The 22982-nt window shown below is 37.8% G+C and overlaps 1 protein-coding gene across 1 annotated transcript in view; it reads left to right on the forward strand.

Annotated features, from left to right (window-relative positions):
* Positions 1-4217: 4217 nt before the first annotated feature.
* Positions 4218-22982, forward strand: part of ANO5 (anoctamin 5) — a gene marked incomplete at its 5' end in the record, with an annotated part of 95549 nt that continues 76784 nt past the window's right edge. Inside the window, 2 exons of the mRNA XM_082659075.1 lie at positions 4218-4986; positions 15244-15278. Coding sequence (XP_082515201.1) covers positions 4218-4986; positions 15244-15278 — 804 coding nt within the window. The remainder of the gene's footprint in view (positions 4987-15243; positions 15279-22982) is intronic.

The following is a 22982-nucleotide window of genomic DNA, read 5'->3' on the forward strand; positions in this document are numbered from 1 at the left end:
TACCTCTTGTCATCTGCTGCCGCCGCTTGCCAAAGGTCTAGAATATGTCTTCAAAGAGAAGCCAAGAGATTGGTGCTCAGATGGTGAGGCAAAGTCCTGATTTACTCTATCTCTGCCGATTCTAATTGTTTCTTTAGGTAAATTTTATGTTTTTTTTTCAGAATTAGAAAATTATTTCTCAGAATGGCACTGAGCCACAAGCTGCTGCAGGTATGTAATCCAATTATTCTCCCAGATTCAGGAAAGCAAGGGAGGAGTCAGCCACTGACTCAGGGAATAGGAAATGTGATCATAGACCTTTGACGTATCATTCATTCAACAAATATTTATGAGAACCTTTCTATGCCAGGCACCATTCTAAGTGCCACAGGTACAACAGAGAAGAGAACTGAGAAAACCTCAGGCCCCATGGATCTTATACAAAAATAAATATGCATCAGCAATTAAATATGCAAAGTCAGAAAGAGATAGCAGCTAGGAAGAAAAATGCCAGCTAAGAGGATAGTGATGTGAGGTTATTGTCTTAGGGTGGTCAGCAAAGTTCTTCCCAAGGAAGTGACATTGGCATAGAAAACTAAATGATGGAAAACAGTGAACCACCAAGCATCCGTGTGAAGATCTTTATGGGGAGAACAGTCAGTGCAAAGTGCTCAGGAAATGATGGAGTGCTCATTCGGTTTGAGGAACAGCAACAAGACAGCATGGCTAGAACGTGATGGGAGAGGTGGGAAATGGACTTAGATCACGTAAATATAGTGTGGCACTCCTACTGACAAGAAAGGTGTTTAGATTTTCCCTTATATGTGACAGAAAGTCATTGGCAGACTGCAGGAAGAAGGGCATCATTTGTAATCTCAGTGGCTGTTGCAAACAGGCATGAGAGAGATGAAAACATTCTTGTTCCTGGCCTTCTGCTGAGACAGTCCCCCATCTCTTCAGTCTGGGAACCAACTGCATTTTTCTAGTTACAAGGCATAGTAGACATGCCACCCAAGTGCTCAGAATTGTACTGGCTTTTCTGATGACCACAATAGTTCCAGAGGCCAGCCTGTAAAGTGAGCATTTTTTTAGGAAAGGGAAGAATGTCAGATGGTAGGAGCGATGAAGGTCCTAGTAAACAGGACTAGGGCTTATTGTAAAAGTCCAGGGCCTAAATAAGTCAGGATTCAAAGAAATAAATATTGCAAATAAGGAGACTTAGCCCCCTCCTCTGAAAACAGTACGTAGTGAGTGAGGAGTCTGTGTGGAGTGAGAAAATGCCTGCAAATCCCAGAGAAATGGTTGAAGCAGCATTTTGTTGCAGGGGACACAATATCCCACAACTATATCCTTACCGACTGGTAAATCTATAACTACCTCTGCTAGTCAATAAAACTGTCTCATATTTGTTACATTTTTATTGTTTCCAAAGTCCTTTCATGCATATGATTTGTTTGACTTTCCCAACAACTTTGGGAGATGGGTGCAACAAGTTAAGAGCCTTAATATTCACAGATGAGGAAGGAAGGATGCAAAGTCATCTGTTCAAGGTCATTGTGCCTTTTAGCTCATTAAGGGACAGAGACAAAGATAAAATGCAGGTCTTTTGCCTCCTGATTCAAAGATCCATAACTTAGAGCATGCTATTTTATATGGATTGTAACGATGTTGAAAATACATGGAATAAATGAAACTTTTAGGGGTTAAAAAGTAAATGATTGCCAAGTAGCCCAAAAGGAGACACTTACTGTAAGAGTTAAAGCCTTGGCATGTAGAGAAATCGAGAAAGCCGCCTGATCCAAACGACAGACTGCAGCTGCCATACCCTTGCTTTAGATACCAGCAGGGAGAAGGACTCATTAGATGACTTTCCAAGGTCTTTTCTGGCCTCCATAGTGTAGCTCATGAACTTGTCCTCTTCAGAGTTAAATCCATCTACTTAATCAGGCTGCTAGAATAAAAAATGTTCACATGCAGGTGTTGCTCAATTTTATACACTTAACTTTCATACAGCTCAGGCTTTCATGCATTATATACTGACACCCCTGAAGTGCTTTCCTAAAGAGAATTCATATTTTTTTTTTTTTTTTTTTTGTGGTACGCAGGCCTCTCACTGTTGTGGCCTCTCCCATTGCAGAGCACAGGCTCCGGACGCGCAGGCTCAGCGGCCCTGGCTCACGGGCCCAGCCGCTCCGCGGCATGTGGGATCCTCCCGGACCGGGGTACGAACCCATGTCCCCTGCATCGGCAGGCGGACTCTCAACCACTGCGCCACCAGGGAAGCCTGAGAATTCATACTTTTACTTACCAGTTGGCAAACAAGTATTTTAAGCAATCATTTGACAGTTTAGTTACCAAAGTATCACCATTTTTATATCTGCAGCTGTGTTTCTATTGTCATTTAAACACTTTTGCATACCACTCTTAGTGTAGGACACACGAGGCAAATTTAAAAAAAAAAAAGGCACTACCAGATGATGCAATAACATTGAAACAAAGGCTGAATAATCTGGAAACAAAGGCTGAAATTATTTGGAGGGCTAAAAAAGATAACTTTTTGGTCTCAATACAAAACTGTGTGTTCAATTACATTAAAAGAACATGTATTCATTATTCATAACGTAATTCTGGAAATGTATGGTTAAAGATTGTGTCTAAAGAGGCAGGGTGTAGCAATGGAGGAAATTGACAGATCCTAAAATGATGAATGGATAAGCAAAATAAAGTATTTCAGTGATAAGAATTCAGAGAAAATTTCTCAAGATCTCAAGAGTTATGGATAAGATACATACCTTTATCAAAAGAACACAAAGAGGAGCCAACTTTTTGTTAACAAAGTTTAGAGAAGTTGATAAAATATTAGCAAATTTGGCATCAAAATATTCCTTTTAATTTTGCACAAAATCATCATTAAATGTCTTTTCACATATCACTTCAAATATGGTACAGAATCAAGAATAGAAAACATAATTATATAAAATTATAGAACAATAATTTTATTGTTTTTATTTTTACTTAATCTACATAAAGCAAAGATTGTACCATCTGTTAAATCACAATATCTACAGCACCTAGCAGAGTACCTGGTATATGGGAATAATATGAAACAAATCACATCATAAACCTTTTATTAGACTCAAACAATGATTAATCAAGAAGAAAAAACCAAACGCTTGTATCATAACTAGCAATTTATTATAATTACATGTAAGTCTATTGCTTGACTTATGTATATTCACATTTCAAACACAATTCCAGAATGCATCAAGTAAGGAATTGCCTATAGTCTGAAATGACTTGACCAGAACTGATATATTCCTAGAGGTTTAAATAGAGAACAGATAGCAATGTATAGGAAAAAAAAGGTGATTTCCATTTCCACAGTTAACCATGACCTTCACCAAAACACTTGTCTCAAGGCCTATTTTCTCATCTGTAAAAGGTAATTCTTGGTTCTAAAACGTCAGTAGAAGAGGGAAAAATAGAGTAACATGAAAATTAAGAAAGGTCAAGCCTTCTTTGGTTATGTCCTCCTTATTCTTAAATCATCCCATGCTTGCCCCAAACTCAGTCATGCCCTCCTTAGCACTCTCAAGGCCCTCAGCTCAGACCTCTACATCATCATCACTTATCTATTTTTCCCTTGTTAGAGGGTAATTCTTCTTATCTCCCAATTATTGGGGAGGTGGCAGTTGATAAGGTCTCAAAAACCTAGAACCAATTCAGAGGAGCCTGTGAAGAGTGTGACCATTCGCTCCGCCTGAGGTTGAAGTTCTCAAGGCACTAAGACACACTTTGAGCAGGGCTCAATGGAAAATGGGTTAGTCTTGATAGCAGCTAAATTTTTAACACATTATGCCCGCACTGTATAATGTGACCCTTAAAAGTCCCTTAGGTGGCTACTGTTAGGCTTATAGAAACTTGACCAATGCCATCCAACTTTTAAGGAGCAGAGACTGAATTCGAATTCACGACCAACATGTTTGACTTTCCACCAACTGTGTTAGAAATCGCGTTTGCGCCCCGGAAGCGGACCCTTTCAGCTGCGAAGTTAATACCCACGCGCAGGACTCGGGAGGGAGGGGGCTGCTAGAACCTTGGAGACCTGGCTACGCGCGGGCCTTAAGGGGGTGAGGTCGCCTTAAGGAAGGAGGGGTTTTTCTCACCCGACAAAAAATAACTCAACTGGAAAGGGGTTCTTTTCGAGTGCCGCCCATGCTAGGCGGAGGGCTGGGCAGATGGAAGAGGACCAGGCCAACTGGCTGAGGACGCGGCTGGCACCGGAGGATAGTTCAGAGAGAGGGGAGGCGGCAGCCCGGGAGAACCGGGAGAACCAGGAGCCCGAGAAGAGGGCCAACCCAGTGGGATGGGACCAGCAAGGCCTGTTGAGAAGGGAGCTGCCAGGCCGAGGGGCCCGGGGGACAGCGGGCCCCAAAGCGGGACAGGAGGCGGCGGAGCCGGGGCCGAGTGAGTCAGAGGGCGGGAGCGAAGAGGGGCGGGCTGGCCTGGAGCCCGGCGGGCCGGGGGGCGGGGAGACAGAGGCCCCGGTGGAGGACTTGGGGAGGAGTAGAGAGAGGCGGGGAGAGAGCGCCCAGGCGGACTCAAAAGAAGAGCGGCCAGGGAGCCAGAGGAGACAGGGCTCGTGGGAGCCGGGAGACCAGCAGGCCGGCACGTTCCGGGAAACGTACCGGGAGAGGTCCCAGGAGCGCTACAGGGAGAGGGCGGTGAAGCCGAGGGTCAAGGGCCAGGTCGACTGGAGGTACCGGCTGGAGAAGCAGCCCAGCTGGCTGAAGCCCCCGACGCTGGTGGAACCCGAGGAGAATGAGGTTTATAAAGAGGATCTCTTGATCCCGGCGCAAGTGCGGCGGCCCGTGGTCAGATTCAGTCTCCAGGCCAGATCTCGCCTCCAGTCGCGGCGGTCGGCAGTCTGCTACCCCTCGAGCAGTGTCATCAACGAGCTGACGAAGATGGGCGACCCGAATGTCCTGGAAATGGTGCAGGAGGAAGGTAGGAGCCGGCGGGGTGGCTGGGGGGGGAGGGTCGGGCTCCGTGAGTGGACCGCGCCCGTCTAGGCGCGGGGACCCTGGGGGACGTTGGCGGCCCTGCGGCCCGGATCCCGGGGATGTTCGCGTAGCGGCTTGCCCTGCGCGAGACAGGGACTGCAGGCGAACACTCCCTGCCCGGGCCGGGGATTTTTTCGGGCTGCTCCCGCGAGGCCAGCACCTGTGCAGAGCCACCCGTGCGGTTCCGAGACCGCCCTCCTTGCTCCTCTGGACGCCGCGGGGCGGTCGCACAGTGCAGGGAGGCGAGGCGAGCACGCCGGGCGAGTGAACTGAGGTGCTCGGGCCTCTGAACCCAGGCGGAGGAAAGAAGGAGTCTCTCACCGAGAGAGCCTAAGCTTAGGGCGCATGACAGCAGTTCCCTGTGTGGGGAGCTGGCCCTCGAGTCTTGTTGCCCCTTTCTATTCGCCGATTACTGCTCAAGCTTTGAGATTATCGTTAATTATGGAAGGGCAGACAGAACTCTAAGGTACATCAGTTTGAGATTCTTATGCACTTGGGGAGGATGCTGTTTTACGAGCTTTCATTGAATCTTTAGTTCCGTTGAAAAATGTTTGCCCATTGTTTGCTTCGGGGTTTCCGTCTCCCAGTACCCGTGATACTTGGACTTTCTTCCTGAGCCATGCCTGAGGCCCCAGGAACCGGCAAGAAGCTAAACAGGTGTGGGTCCAGGGAAATACCAAGCCCTCTGGGACAGGACGGAACAGAGAGAAGGCCAACCCCTGGAAACTCCCGTGTGGTCACCCCGGACCTGTATTCTGTGGGTCTATTTTAGTACATGCATTTTCCTGAAAATGCATGTATTTTTCTGGGTCTATCTCCAGGGCCCTCAATGATACTCAGTTCTCTCAATGACACTCTACTTTCATGTCTTGTTTAGTGTTAGATCTAAACATGGAAACAGTTTTTTTTAAGTGATGAATGATCTAAGAAGTCATAATATTTAGTCTTCAAAGACACCAAGAAATAAAGTGCGTTATTGCATCCTCCTCCCCTTTCTTAACAGCTTGAGATATACTTTATTTACATACAATTAAAGTCACCCATTTAAAACGTACAATTCAAATTTTGGTATATTTACAATTTTGTGATCACCATAACCTAATTTTAGAACATTCTCATCACCCCAAATAGAAGCCTCTTAGCAGTCATTCCTCCTCCCCCCACCCCCCCTTCCCCTACCCTCAGCTCTAGGCAGCCTCTAGTCTATTTACTGTCTCTCTAGATTTGCCTATTCTGGACACTTCATGTAAACAGACTCATACAATATGTGGTCCTTGTAACTGGCTTCTTTCTCTTAGCATAGTGTTTTTGAAGTTCGTCCATGTTGTAACTTGTATCAGTGCATTATTCCTTTTTATTGCCAAATAATTTTCCATTCTATAGATATATCCACATTTTATCCATTCATCAATTGGTGCACATTTGGATTATTTCCACTTTCTTGGCTACTGTGAATAATGCTGCTATGAAGATTTATTGCAAGATTTTGTATGAAAATATGTTTCAATCTTTCTTGGGTATACACCTAGGAGTGGAATTGCTGAATCATATGGTAACTCTATATAAAACATTTTGAGAAACTACCAAACTGTTTTCCAAGCATCTGCATCACTTTTCATATTTTCGCCAGTAATATATAACAGTTCCAATTTCTCCACATCTTCACTAACATTTGTTATTGTCTGTCTTTTTTATTTATAGCAACCCTAGTGGTTGTGAAATGCTATCTCAACGTGGTTTTGACTTACTTTGTTTCGGTGACTAAATGTGTTAAGTAACTTTTTCAATGCTTATTGACCATTCATATATCTTCATTGGAGAAATGTCTGCAGATCCTTCGCCCATTTAAAAAATTGAGTTATTTGCCTTTTAATTATTGTGTTGTAAGTGTTCTTTATATATTCAGTTTATATGATTTGCAAATATTTTCTTCCATTTGGTGGGTTCTCTTTCCATGTTCTTGATGGTGTCACTTGAAGCAACTCCTCCTTTTTTAAACAAAAAATAATTTAAAGATAAAGGGAAATACAACTATTGAAAACTTTAAACTTTGACTAACGGCTCTGCTAAATAATGCAGTAAACTTGTTAGGGAAAATGATTGATGTTCAGTGTGCAAAAGAAGTCAAATGTCTTTTAGACAAATAAAATTAGAAGTCCTATTCTGTACTTATTCAGTGATTTACTCCTTTGCAGAGAATTATTTCCTATTGTAATTTCAGTAACCTGAAGCAATAGATTTTTTTTGCATTTGAAGCATTCAGTATTTACTTATAATCAGTCCTTCTGAAGTAAAGCTATGAGAAATATATTCTTCATTGAAGGAAGAGTGGAGGGAAAAAATGTGGGGTATGTAACTTTATACATATAATGAAGGAAAAAATATATCAATATTGCATTACAGAGATTGACCATTACTCTCTCTCAGATTTTAGAAGATCTAATTTAGCCTCAGGATAATTTTGCTTACTAGAATGTATACGTAAATCAGTGTTACTTCAGCTTGAGGTCATACTGAAGTATCAGTCCATCCCAGGAAGGTTTTAGAACTTTTCCTAAAGTAATTTCAGTTCCCCTTTTCTTGGCAAAGACTTTTGTAATTGATTTGTATTTCCTCTTGTTGTGATAAAAGCTTTGCCTCTGATTTGGGTGGAGGAAGGAGAAAAGGATATTAATGTGGAATACATGTATTTGATGGTTGGGTCTCACGAATGCATCCTGCCCAAATTCCTATAACCTGTTTTGTTCGTAGATCCAGAATCCAAATAGCAGAAGACAGTGGCATTGGTACGAGCAGAGCCTAAGGAGCAGGGTGGTCCAGCCCACTCAGATGACTCTTACTTTTCTAAATGTCTTTCAATATGTTGATTAATTTGCTGAGTTGGTTTTATTGCCCATTATTAGGATTTCTGTTACTTCTAGGGTTATATGAAAAGTGCATTGCAATGAGGATATATTTTTTAACATTGACAGTCACGTGGATTTTTGGAAACCCAGTTCAAAATATATGTTTCTGGAGTTTAATGACACAGTTATGAAAACAGAAGTGTTGGTTGCAGAAGGCTGAACAATACTGGGTTCCACAGCATGAATTTTTAAGAGCTACTTTTATTCCTATGTTTTAAAATATAAATGGATTTCTTAGAGTAAACTCCCCAATATAGGTAAACCTGGATCTGTGTGTTATGTAGTTCCTAAATCAACTTTGAAGAGTAAATATGAGAAAGTTAAACAATTGATTTACATGTGATAAAATTTCTTCCCGGAGAGAGAATGTTAACATTGTGTCTTTCAGACATAATAGATGTTTCTAGGATTTGTCATATTTTATCAGTTTATTTTCTTAACAGTTGAACATTTAAGCAATCAGTGATCTCCAATTAGCTGTTTTCCCACAATCTAATAATTTTTAAAATGAAATTATAAGGGCAATGTGTAATAGACCATTTAAATAGTTATGTAAAGAAACACTGCTAGTAAAATATCAATGTTGCTGAAATTGAACTATTGACTGGTTGACATTGTAAGGAAGCTCTGATTTGAAATATTCTTTCTTTGGCTGATTTATGACACATTCAGCATTGGAAAAGAAAGTTTAAGAGTTTAACATTGGAAAAGGCAGTTTTAAAATTTAATATAAATTTGCTTGCATCTTTACATCTACATCAAGCATTGTATTTAACCAAACCACCTATCGTTTAGTAATGTGAATATTTGATTGCATATATGTTATTTTGTGCTGCTGGAAGAAGTGTAAACTGAGAAGACCATTTGGTAAATGCAAGGGCTATTTTTGGGTTCTGGGTTTGTTGCAGTGTGTATTCTTAGTAATGTGCTTTCAGTGAAAACTCCAAGCTGTCTTTGGGCTGGCATAAATTTTAGCTCATATTTTATGATTCTCCATAGTGATTGATATTAAACCCTTGGTAGTTCTGGTTTCTAGCCCACAGGAAAAGTACAGTCAATTCTATTGACTTTAGAGGAAGTTGCAGGAATAATGAGAAGCCGATCTAGAGTTGTTGGCTTCAAATCTTGCCTCTTCAGATAAGCCTCTGTTTTGACAGAGGTTTGGAGATTATGCAGTTTCTTCATCTTTATACTCTGAGTGAGTGTGAAAGTGTATCTGAGTCTATGGCATGTGTGAACATCTGATTGCGTGTGTATGTGAGAGAGAGAGAGTGAGTTAGTGAGCACTATGTGTCAGAGGGAGCATGGTGTGTGAGGGAATACATCTATCTTCTTTAATCTTTCTGCTTTCAGAAAGGGATACGGTTTACAAAGTGTGCTCTACACGGCTCTCAGGGAGCTTGCAGTCTTGTGGAGGAAGGTATAATTGGGCTAGGTACCCACAAAGGGCTTAAGTTCAGGGTGGTATGGGGGCAGGGAAGAGGCTAACTGTGGGGCAGATGAGGAGGTTTCAGGCAAGGCTTGAAAGGAGGATGTCAAAACTGATATAAGGTGAAAAATAAGCAAGAATTAGACTAAAAAGATACTGTTGTTAGATCCAGGGCGAGGAAGCAGCAAGTTGAAAGGTGAAAGCATAAGAGAGAACTAGTACGGACAGGAGATAATCTGGAGGAACTGTATTGACCCCTTTCCACATTCTCAAATAAACACATTGCATCAAGTTCTGATAGCAGTTTGAAAATTTTTTTTAACTAGGTGTTTTATGTTAAATGCAGCAAAAATAATTAGAGGAAGGAGGGGTTAATGCTTCCAGTTTTTCTACTTTATTTTCTAAAATACAGAATTATAAAATACTCTATAACTCTAGCTTAAGGTGTGCATTTGTTTGCTCTGTGCTTGGAACTATATTTAGTTCTACGCACAATAGTGACTGTTTTTGCCCTCAAGAAAATAAAAGCCTCCTTACATCAGTGTGCAAGTACAATACGTTGAGAGACAAAGCATGTATTTCTTAGAATCCTGTTCTTTATCAACTCATTATAAGAGTTTGCTAGATTGGCTTCCTTTTTTTTGGAAAGTCCAATGAGAGGTGGTCAAGACATTATGGAATTTTGAGCTGTACATCTAGACAGTATTCATGGGTAAAACCCTTTGATGATGGTACTGTATAATATTTTATATTTTTCAAATAATTTTTACTTATATTTTTAATCTTTTAGATGAGAAAACCTGTACCCAGAAAAGTTGTGATATGGCTGTAGCTACAGTTTGTTAGTTTTCAAGCTTTGCTAGCTATTAACTTTTTAATAGATCTTGCAACAAAAAACCTGAATACAAAAGATATTCTTTCATCTTTATTCTGACACTCTAAAACTCATCCCAAAGAATTTTAAACAGTTCTGAAAATTAATAAAAGAATAGAATATATCCTAATAATAATAACAATATCAACAAGAATAACTAATATTCATTGATCACTTCTGTGCTAATGACTGCGTGAAGCAATTTACACACATATTTTTCATTTAATGCTTGCACATATCTTAGGAGATAGACATTAATGCCATTTATGTGATATTTGGTAACTCTGAATTTATGTCATATTCTTAAGTTGCAAGGAAGCTAGGAAATGTGTTTTTTCGTTTTTTGGTTTTTGTTCTTTTTTTGCTAGAGCTCTTTGCTGTACCATATAATTAGTATTTTGTTAGTAAAGAACAAGGAAGAGAAAGGATATTTGTGGGGAGCCAGCAGCATCTGCTGTGTTAATTGCCCACCATTAATAAGCTTCCCCATTTCATTAAATGAAATCTCGAATTGCTGAAGCCTAGGAGTCTTTAATCTTCTTTGTCTCTCCATCTGCACATCTGACATTTGATAGCAGTTTGTTTCCAATTTTTACTCAAATATCTAAAACCATTTATGTGCCTTCATTTGCACTGTTCCAACTCCAGGCCAGACTGCCATCATCTCTTGTGATTCATTGCAGCAACCTCATAATTTGTTTCCTTTCTCCGTTCTTACTTTCTTTTAACCCATTCTCCAGTCAGCAACTAGTGCTTTTCATAAAATTTCAATGTAAATTCTATTTAAAAGCTTTTTTGTGGCTTACTATTTCTCTTAGGAAAAAATACAGGCATACAAGGCTCTCCACAAACTGTCTCCCACTCCATGCCTGTCCAACATCTTCTCAGGCCTCTCTGCCATTTACTTACTCATCTCTAGCTTGACCTTCGTTTCTTTCAACACCTAAAACTGTTCCTGTCTCATAGCCTTTATGTGTTCTTATATGACTTGTATCCTCTCAACTTTCACATCTCAGTGTAAACATTACTCCCTCAGAGAGGTTTTCTCATGTCTAACTTGCACCCCTCCCTGTTTCTCTCTCCCTCTCTCTTTGCTCTTTTTGTCTTTTTTATAGCATTTATCACAATTTTTGACCTGTCTCCTCTACTGTACTGTAAATTTCTTAACAACAGAAAATCAATACATGTTAGCCATTATCACCACTGTCATTATCAATATTATACTGATGATCAATGTCAAGAGCTGTGAAAAGTCTGAGATTTTACCGCACATGGAAGTTAACCAAGTAACCTGTTACAATTTCATGGTTACTGGTAGAAGATATGAGACACCTGGATCAGAGACAAAGGACAGTTTCCTATTCACAGCATTAACAATAGGGTGAGTAGCAGCGTGTTCCAGTTTCCTGAGCCCAAGTTGCCACAGATCAATGCAGAGAGGGCCTGCACATTCGGTGGGTGGTTTGCAGTACAGGAGAGCAATCTGAGCTTAGGGAGCTTGAGTCTTTTTTATTGGTCAGTAATTTGCCTTCCCTTTGCTCTGGAGGGAGACACTGATCCAGTCTTCCAAGACTGTAAGCAAATGTGTGCTTTGCTCCTGAAGGGGTCTCTATCACTATCTCAACAAAGATCCTTGAAAAGATAATCCAGAACAAAGGGCAGTCCGTGTCTCATTTGCAAGATGTGCAGAAACTTGAAAGACCCAAGGAGAATTGTATCCCAACAACATCTACCCTTAACTGTTCATCCCTAAGTAACATACTTTGGTTTTGCATAGCTAACTTTATATAACTGAAATATTACTAAATATTTCTGCCTTTTTTGCTGAACTATTTTTGGGAGATTTATCTATGTTTTTGCATGTAATTAAAATTAATTCACTTTTGTTGCTAACTATAAAACGTGGTATGATTATACCACATTGTATTGATCCATTTTACTATTTCTGGATATTTGAGGTGATGTTGATTTTCTAGTTAACCCCAATAATACTGTTATGAACATTCTTGTACATTCCCATAGTGCATGTATTTCTACTGAGTTTATACCTAAGATAGCATTTTTAAACTTTTTGATCTCAGAACCCCTTTATACTCTTAACAATCATTAGAAACTTCAAAGAACTTTTGTGTATGTGAGTTAAGTTTATTGGTATTTACCAAGGATATCCACTTTTCCACTTCTATTCGACATAGTACTGGAAGTTCTACCCAGAACAGTTAGGCAAGAAAAAGGAATAAAAGACATCCAAATTGGAAAGGAAGAATTAAAATTGCCTCTGTTCACAGATGATATGATCTTTTGTGTAGCAAACCCTAAAAATTCTATAGAAAACCTGTTAGAACTATAAATGCAGTCAACATTTATAAAGTATCATAATATGAAGTCAACACACAAAAATCAGCTGCATTTTTGTATATAAACAATGAACAATCTCAAAAGGAAATTAAGAAAAATTTTTTACATTAGTATCAAAAAGAATTAGATACTTAAGAATAAATTAACCAAGAATGTGATGACTTGTACAAATAAGACTACAAAACATTGCTGAGAGAAATTTTAAAAGTCATAAATACATGCAAACACATCTCCTGTTCATGGATTAGAAGACTTAATATTGTTGAGATGTCAATACCACCAAAGTGATTTATAGATTCAGTGCTATCCCTATCAAAATTTTAATTATGTTTTTTTGTAGAAATTGGAAAATCCATCCTAAAATTCAAATGGACTCTCAAGGGACCCCAAATAGCCAATCAATCTTGAAAAAGAACAAAGCTGAATGACTCACTGATTTCAAAATTAACTACAAAGCTACAGTTATCAAAATTGTATGGTACTGGCATAAAGACAGATATATAGACCAATGGACTAGAATAGAGAGCCCAGAAATAAACTCTTGCATGTATATGGTCAAATTATTTTTTACAAGGATGACAAGGCCATTAAATGGGGAAAGATCAGTCTTTTCAATAAATGATGCTGGGAAATTTGGATATCCATGTGCAGAAAAGTGAAGTTGGGTCCTTACCTAACACCATATACAAAAATTAACTCAGAATGGATCAAAGACCTAAATGTAAGACATAAAACTATAAAACTCTTAGAAGAACACATAGGACAAAATTTCATGACACTGGATTTGACAGTGGTTTCTTGGATATGACACCAAAGGCACAGGCAAGAAAAGAAAAATAGACAAATTGACCTCACAAATATGAAAAAAAATTGTGCCTCAAAAGACACTGCAAGTAAAGTAAAAAGGCAAACCACAGAATGGGATAAAATGTGAGCAAATCATATATCTGATCCAGTTAGAGAACTCCTAAAACTCAACGATAAAAAACCAAACAACTTGATTTAAAAATGGGCAAAGGACTTGAATAGGCATTTCTATAAAGAAGATATAAAAATGGCCAAGAAGAACATGAAAAGATACTCAACATCATAATCATTAGGGGAATGCAAATCAAAACTACAAAGAGGTACCACCTCAAATCCACTAGGATGCCTACTATCAAAAAGAAAAAAATACAAAAGTTGGAGAGGATGTGGAGTAATTGGAAACCTGGTGCACTCTTGGTGGAAATGTAAAATGGTACAGTATGGTGATTCCTTAAAAAATTAAAAAAAGAATTACCATATGATCTAGCAATTCCACCTTGTGTATATACCCAAAAGAATTGAAAGCAGGATCTTGGAGATATTTGTACACCCATGTAGATAGCAGCATTATTCACAGCAGCTAAATGTGGAAGCAACAGAAATGTCCATCAGTGGATGAATGGGTAAGCAAAATGTGGCATACATATACAATGGAATATTATTCAGCCTTAAAAGGCAGGAAATTCTGACATATGCTATAGCATTGATGAAACTTGAGGACATGCTATGTGAAATAAATCACTCACACAATGAAAAATACTACATGATTCCACTTACATGTGGTACTTAGAGTAGTCAAAATCATAGAGACAGAAAGTAGAATGGTGGTTGCCTGGGGCTGGGAAAGGGGAGAATGAGGAGTTGGTAATGGGTATAGTGTTTCAGTTTTACAGGATGAAAAGAGTTCTGAGATGGATGTTGGTGATGGTTGCTCAATATTATGAATGAATTTAATACTGTTGAACTGTATGCTTGTTAATGGTTAATATGGTAAATTTCATATTATGTGTGTTTTATCACAATAAACAAAATTGGGAAAGAAAAGAAACTATACAAATGGTAGGTTTATATTTTCTGTATTTTCAGAATATATACTAACACTTCCTAAAATTACAGTTACTGTGGATGACTCTTAAGTGGTAGCAATATTTTATTCCATTCCCATTGTGATTTTCTCCCCCAAGTTTTTGACTTGTGAAATATTTCTCAGTGTTTTGCAAATTGGAGTCCCTAGAGAATAAGAATCAGAATTCTATATTTAACAGTTTTTAGCATCAGAAACTTATTTGAAGATGTATTTCAGTCCAAATGACTCAGCACATAACTATCATGAAGATATCTGTGTCAGGAAAGTAATTTGGCCTATTTAAAACTGGTAGTCCTCTGTTAGTACTTCACTTGTAACCAGTGTGGTTCAGTTCCAGGAAAACACACTGATAGAATAATAAATCTCACATGGTGGGAACAAAGAGATAGGGATGGACATCCCTACTGAATGTTTTCCTCTCAGCAGTTGTGTGGCTATGGAATTACAACTGTATTCATCAGAGTTAAGTTTATTTCTTAGTGGGTGAGATTATAACCTACACATTAGTATTTGATGATTTTCCTCTATATTATAGACAGTTTTTGGTGCTGAATTCTTTTGAGTTTGTTTTGAACAACTTAGCTCCAGGAAGATCTTGGATGTTTTCTTCCAACATTATTTTCTTTTGACTTCTTTTGTTTAAATTTTGAATTCCTATTTTCTCCTTATGCAGACTTTTAACATACTGTGATTGGTTGGCCATTTTAACATGATTTTGTTGTTGTTGTTGTTTAATTTAGAGAGAAGAGCCAGTAGAGGAGAACGCTTTTTTGAAGTAAGTGAGGTAAGGTAAATATATGTGTTAGCCTCCTATAAGTCAGAACAAAAAATTGAGCCAAGGTTAGAAATGCACTTCATATGAATACTTAGGTCTTTGTACTCCAGTTATTTACTCATACTACATTCTTAATGTTTTGTCCTCCAACCTGTTCATTTTTAAGTAAGTAAAGCAAGTTCCATGTTTCATGCAGATGTAATACTGAATCTTTCTGGATGTTATAAGGGAGCAACCATAAGTTTGGATTTGTTTTGAGGCTTTCTGTGATATAAACTCAGAAATGCTGAGACTTGATATGCAAGATAATAGTATTTGGCTTAATACTTTGCTTGACTATAATGCAGGTATAATATTTGATAGCTTTTTTTGTTAAAGTTATTAGTAGTATGTGATTAGTGCATTTTTACTGAGGTATAATTGACATGTAATATATTAATTTCAAGTATACAACATAATGATTCATATCTGTATACACTGTGAAATATCACCACAGTAAGTCTAATTACCATCCATCATCATACAAAGTCACAGATTTTTTTTTCTTGTGATGACAGCTTTTTTTTTAAACAGCTTCAGTGAAGGCTCCTATATTTTTATAAAGTCTTTATTGAATTTGTTACAATATTGCTTCTGTTTTATGGTTTGGTTTTTTGGCCCCGAGGCATGTGGGATCTTAGCTTCCCCCCAGGGATCGAACCCGCACCCCCTGCATTGGAAGGTGAAGTCTTAACCAATGGACCCCCAGGGAAGTCCCTTGTGATGATAGCTTTTAAGATTTATTCTCTTAGCAACTTTCAAATATGCAATACCATACTATTGACTATAGTCACTTTGCTATAAATTACATCCCCATGACTTATTTGTAACTGAAAGTTTGTACCTCTTGACACCTTTCACCCATTTTGCCTACCTCCAACCACCTCTCCTCTGGCAACCGCCTGTCTGTTCTCTGTAAGTTTTGTTCTATTTGCTCATTTGTTTTGTTTTTTAGACTCCACATACAAGTGAAATCATACAGTCTTTTGTCTTTCTCTGTCTGACTTATTTCACTTAATGTAATACCCTCAAGGTCCATTGATGGTAGCAATTGGCAAGATTTTATTCTTTTTTTATGACTAAGAAGTATTCCATTGCATATATATAATATATAGATATAGATATATATATATACATCTTATTTATTAATCATCCATTCATTTATACTTAAGGTTGTTTCCACATTTTGGCTATTGTAAATAATGCTGCAGTGAACGTATGGGTGCATGTATCTTTTCAAATTAGTGTTTTCATATTCTTTGGATAAATAACCAGAAGTGGAATTGTCACATCCTGTGGTAGTTCCGTTTTTAATTTTTTGAAGAATCTCCATACTCTTTCCCGTAGTATCTGTACCAATTTATATTCCCATCCGCACTGGACAGGGATTCCCTTTTCTTTACATCCTTGCCAACACTTGTTATTTCTTGTCTTTCTGATGATAGCCATTCTGACAAGTGTGAGGTCATATCTCATTGTGGTTTTCATTTGCATTTCTCTGATGATTAATGATGCCAAACGTCTTTTCATGTGCCTGTTGGCCATCTGTATTTCTTTGGAAAAATGTTTATTCAGATCCTCTGCTCATTTTTTAAAATTGTATTATTTATTTTTTTGCTGTTGAGTTGTATGAGTTCCTTATATATTTTGGATATTAACCTCTTATTAGTTATATGATTTGCAAATATTTTCTCACATTCAGTAAGCTGCATTTTCATTTTGTTAATGATTTCCTTTGATATGCAGAAACGTTTTAGTTTGTTGTAATCCTGCTTGTTTATTTTTGCTTTTATTGCATTTGCTTTTGGAGTCAGATCCAAAAATTATCTCTAAGACTGATGTCAAGGAGCTTACCACCTATATTTTTTTTCTAGGGTTTTATAGTTTAAGGTCTTACATTTAATTCTTTAATCCATTTTGCGTTAATTTTTGTGTATGGTGTAAGATAGTGATCTAGTTACATTATTTTGCATGTGACTGTCCAGTGTCCCCAACGGCCCTTATTGAAGGAGACGCTATCCGCTCCACATTGTATTTTCTTGGCTCCTTTGTCATAAATTAATTGACCATATACGTGGGTTTATTTTTGGGCTCTCTATTCTGTTCTATTCATCTATGTTTCTGTATTTATACCAATACCATTATGTTTTGATTACTATATCTTTATAATATAGTTTGAAATCAGGAAGCATGATGCCTTCAGATTTGGTCTTCTTTCTCAAGATTGGTTTGGTTATTGAGGGTCTTTTGTGGTTCCAGACAAATTTTAGGATTGTTTGTTCAGTTCTTTGAAAAATGCCATTGGAATTATGATGGATTGAATTAATCTGTAGATTGCTTTGGGTAATATGGACATTTTAACAATATTAATCTTCCAATCCATGAACATGAATATCTTTCTATTGTTTTGTATTCTCTTCAGTTTCTTTCATCAGTGTGTTACAGGTCTTTCACCTCCTTGGTTAAATTTATTCCTAAGTATTTTATTCTTTTTGATGCAATTGTAAATGGGATTACTTTCTTAATTTCTCTTTATGAGAACTCATTGTTAGTGTATAGAAATGCAACTAATATTTGTGTATTGATTTTTTTTAACATCTTTATTGGAGTATAATGGCTTTACAATGGTGTGTTAGTTTCTGCTTTATAACAAAGTGAATCAGCTCTCTATATACATATATCCCCATATCTCTTCCCTCTTGCATCTCCCTCCCTCCCACCCTCCCTATCCCATCCCTCTAGGTGGTCACAAAGCACCGAGCTGATCTCCCTGTGTTATGTGGCTGCTTCCCACTAGCTATCGATTTTACATTTGGTAGTGTATATATGTCCATGCCACTCTCTCACTTTGTCCCAGCTTACCCTTCCCCCTCCCCATGTCCTCAAGTCCATTCTCTAGTAGGTCTGTGTCTTTATTCCCGTCCTGCCCCTAGGTTCTTCATAACCATTTTTTTTATGTTCCATGTATATGTGTTAGCATATGGTATTTGTTTTTCTCTTTCTGACTTACTTCACTCTGTATGACAGACTCTAGGTCCATCCACCTCACTACAAATAACTCAATTTTGTTTCTTTTTATGGCTGAGTAATATTCCATTGTATATATGTGCCACATCTTCTTTATCCATTCATCTGTCGATGGACATTTAGGTTGCTTCCATGTCCTGGCTATTGTAAATAGAGCTGCAATGAACATTGTGGTACATGAGTCATGTGTATTGATTTTATACCCTGCAACTTTACTAAATTTAATAATTAGTTCTAACAGTTTTTTGGTGGAGTCTTCAGGGTTTTGGTTATATAAACTCATGTCATCTGTGAATAGTGACAGTTTTACTTTTCCTTTCCAATTTGTAGGGCTTTTATTTATTTTTCTTGCCTAATTGATCTGGCTAGGACTTCCAATACTATGTTGGCTGAAAGTGGCAAGAGTGGGCATCCTTTTCTTGTTCCTGATCTTACAGGAAAAGCTGAAAGCTGTTTAGTATGATGTTAGCTGGGGGCTTGTCATATATAGCCTTTATTATGGTGATATATGTTCCCTCTATACCCACTTTGTTGAGAGTTTTTAATCATAAATGGATGTTGAATTTTGTCAAGCGGTTTTTCTGTATCTTATTTTTATCTTTGATATGATCATATGACTTTTATCTTTTGTTTTGTCAATGTGCTGTATTATGTTGATTGATTTGCTGATGTTGAACCATCCTTGCATCCCTTAAATCAATTTCCTCTTGATCATGGTATATGATCCTTTTAATGTATTTTTGAATTTTGCTTGCTAATATTTTGTTGAGGATATTTTCATCTGTGTTCAAGAGGTGTATTAGCCTGTAATTTTCTTTTTTTTTTTTTTTGTGGTGTCCTTGTCTGGTTTTGGTATCAGGCTAATGCTGGCCTCATAAAATGAGTTTGAAAGTGTTTCCTCTTCTTCAATTTTTTGGAAGAGTTTGAGAATGATAGATATTAAATTTTCTTTGAATGTTTGGTAGAATTCTCCAGTGAAGCCATCTGGTCCTGGAATTTTGTTTGTTGAGAAGTTTTTGATCACTTATTCAGTTTCCTTATTAGTAATCAGTCTGTTCAGACTTTCTATTTCTTTCTGATTCAGTCTTGAAAGATTGTATGTTTCTAGGAATTTTTCCAACTCTTCTGTGTTGTCCAATTTGTTGACATATAATTGTTCATAATAATCACTGAGTCTGCTTACATTTACATTAATTGTACTTATTACCATTTTGTTCATTGTTTTCTGGTTGTTTTCCTCTCTGTTCCTTTCTTCATCTCTTGCTCTCTCCCCTTGTGGTTTGATGAGTTTCTGTAGTGATATGGTTGGATTCCTTTCTCATTATCTTTTTTGTGTCTACTATAGATTTTTGCTTTGTGGTTACCATGAAACTCACATATATTAGACTGTGTGTGTGTGTACACACATACAGTTCATATTAAATTGATAGCTAGTTGTTTGAATGCATTTTAAAACTCCACATTTTTACTCCCTCACATGTTTTATGTTTTTGAGGTCACATTTTACATCTTTTTATTTTGTGTATGCCTTAACTAAATATTGTAGTTATAGTTATTTTTACTACTTTTGTCTTTTATCCTTCATACTAACTTTATAATAATCCACTACTTTTACTATATATTTATCTTTACCAGTGAGATTTTTACTTACATATATTTTCTTGTTATTAATTAGTGCTCATGTTTTTTCAGCTTAAAGAAGTCCCTTTAACATTTTGTGTAAGTCTGGTTTAGTGATAGGCTTTAGAGGCAGCAGGAGAGCACAGGGCTGGGTCACACCCACTGCTTTTAGTGATGGAGCAGGAGAGTGCAGGGACGAGGCACTCCCACTGGCTTTAGCTGGACAGTGGGAGAGTGCTATCACTGTGTGACCCCACTGGTGCTAGCAAGGTAGAGGGAGAGGGCAAAAATGGCCCCCACCAACACCTCTATCCCTAGAGAGAGTCCTAACAGGCCCTGCCCCTCTGATAGATGCTTTAAGATTGGCAAATGAATCTTTTTCACGTATAATTTAGGTGATTTTCAAACTGCTTCTTTTGTGGTGGGTCCCAGAGTGAGTGAGTCTATAGATGAGCCCTTTAAGAGTAGAATTTTAGTTCCCTATAGCCCTTTGGGTCTCCTGAACATAAGCCCTGTTGGTTTTCAAACCATTCATTTTGGGGGCTTGGCCCTCCAGTGCAGGTCCCAAGGGTTGGGGTGCCCGATGTGGGGCACAAACCCCTCATTTCTCAGGAAGAAGCTCCATATTTGTGAGATCCTTCCTGATTATGGGTGAGCCGCACCCAAGAGTGGGATTTTTGGTGGGATTGCGTTTCTGTTTTTCCCACCCTCATCATTGTGGCCCTTTTATCCTTTGTTTTGGAGGTGCTAGTCAGATAGTTTTCATTTTTTAGAGGGAATTGTTCCATTTATAGCTGGAGATTTGGTGTGTCCGTGGGAGGAGGTGAGTTCAGGATCTCCTTATACTGCCATTTTGAACCTGATAAGTGCTTATTGATGACTATGCCAGGGTTTAATTTACTCAACCCGAATTAAGTAAATATATTAAATAAAATTATAAATAATAAAGTTAAATACAATTTGCAAAAATATAGGATTCTGTTAAGCAAAGTCCTTATTTATATAAACTTGCAAATAGATACTAACAACTTAATTTTTTTTTTTTTGTATACAGAGTGTAAGCATTCTAAAAGTATTTCAGATAAAATAATCTTTCTGTTAGGCTGTAGTTGACCCAGAGCCATACTCATAGAGTTGGATGTCCTTGAATTGGGTTAGGGAGGAACAGCCAAATAGAAAAAGTCTCTTTAAAAATAGCTTTTTAGGAGTGACTCAAATTCCCACCCTGGGAAACACAACTTACCAGAATGGGTTGGCTGTGTGCTACTTAGCTGGATAAACTGGCTCATTTAGCTGGTTGACTTAAGATTTCTAGAAGTTCTGTGATCCTTTAGAAGCTCAATGACCGAAATGCTAAGAAAAATAGAATATGAGAATTGAATAAACTATGAAAATCATTTGGTCCAGTTATTTTTACAGTGTAATTTGTAGACCACCTGAATAAGGATTATATAAAGAATTTCTTAAAAATGCAGACTCCTGGGACCAACCTCAGACTACTAATCAATATTGTTGGGGATTAGGTTAGGGAGTCATTATTTAAAAAGAGCACCCCAGGTTATTCATATTGCCATTAAAGTTTGGAAACCACTGTCATAAAGCATAGGCCCCACAACTAAAGTGATGTAATGTGGCACAGAGAACATATTTATATATTTATTTATTTTGCGATATGCAGGCCTCTCACTGTTGTGGCCTCTCCCATTGCGGAGCACAGGCTCTGGACGCGCAGGCTCAGCGGCCGTGGCTCACGGGCCCAGCTGCTCCGTGGCATGTGGGATCTTCCTGGACCAGGGCACGAACCCATGTCCCCTGCATTGGCAGGCGGACTCTCAACCGCTGCACCACCAGGGAAGCCCAGGACATATTTATTGAGTGAGTTAGTGAATTAAGACAATTATCTAGAAAATAAAGAACATCAAAAATTAAAGCTTACATGTCTTTGGAGCAGACTGAGGAAAGATTTATCTTATGAGATTGACTGATGCAACTTGAATGATAATAATATTGTCATTTTCATTTTGTTCATATTGACATAGCAATAATATACTTCTTACAGATCTTTATATGTATTGCTCAAGTTAACTTCAAGTAATTATGAATTACTTCATATTCTTTGCTTCTTTGTGTATCTTTCATATTTACATGTATATTCCAAACTTAAACTTCTGTAACAAAAAACATTCTCAAGTCATATTTATACTGTTCCTTACCTCTGCACATTTCAAGAGCAACCATAGTATTTTAGAAATAGCATATGTCATAATTTTTAGTTTTTTTTAGTGTTACTTTTATACGAAGGCAGTAAGTGACAGGGAAATGTTCAACCCTATGAGAATAGCACTATCATACCAAACTCCCTTTAGACTTAACCTATAGTTAGGTCTAGCATATATATTTTTTTAATATAAAGTATGTTGGAATAAAGCCAGCACTTCTCCGAAACAAAGATGAAGAATAGCTGATAAGGTTTAGAGTTATTAAATGGGTATATTTTTGAATTAGCTCCAAAGTGACTGTTGCTCTTACTTCCAGAAAGATGGAGTAGACAAAATTTTCTCTATTTCTTTTTCTAAGTATAGCTAAAAACCCTGGATATTATATGTAAAACAAACATAATAAGACTGTGAATGTTAGAGAAGAAGACAAACTGGCTAGGGACTTAACTCTAGGGGGAAAGCCATTAAAATGACAGCAGATTTCACATTAGAAACCATGGAGGCTAAAGGAAGCAATACAGATTTTTTCAAGAGCTCAGTGCCAAATCAGAATTCTGTAGCCAGTGAAAATACCCTTCAGGAATGAACAGAGAAATCAAGACATTCACAAAGGAAGGAAGGCTAAAAAAATTTTTCACCGGCACATCTATTCTAAAAGATTGGCCAAAGGAAGTTCTCTAACAGAAAGAAAATGATAAAATAAGGAATTTTGTAGCATGGAGATGAAGGGAAAAATCAACAGAAAGAGTAAAAGCATGAGTAAATTCAATAGACTTTCTGTCTCAAGTTTTCAAAATTA

Source organism: Grampus griseus (assembly GCF_964374135.1).
Source record: "Grampus griseus genome assembly, chromosome: 8".
Classification (NCBI taxonomy): domain Eukaryota; kingdom Metazoa; phylum Chordata; class Mammalia; order Artiodactyla; family Delphinidae; genus Grampus; species Grampus griseus.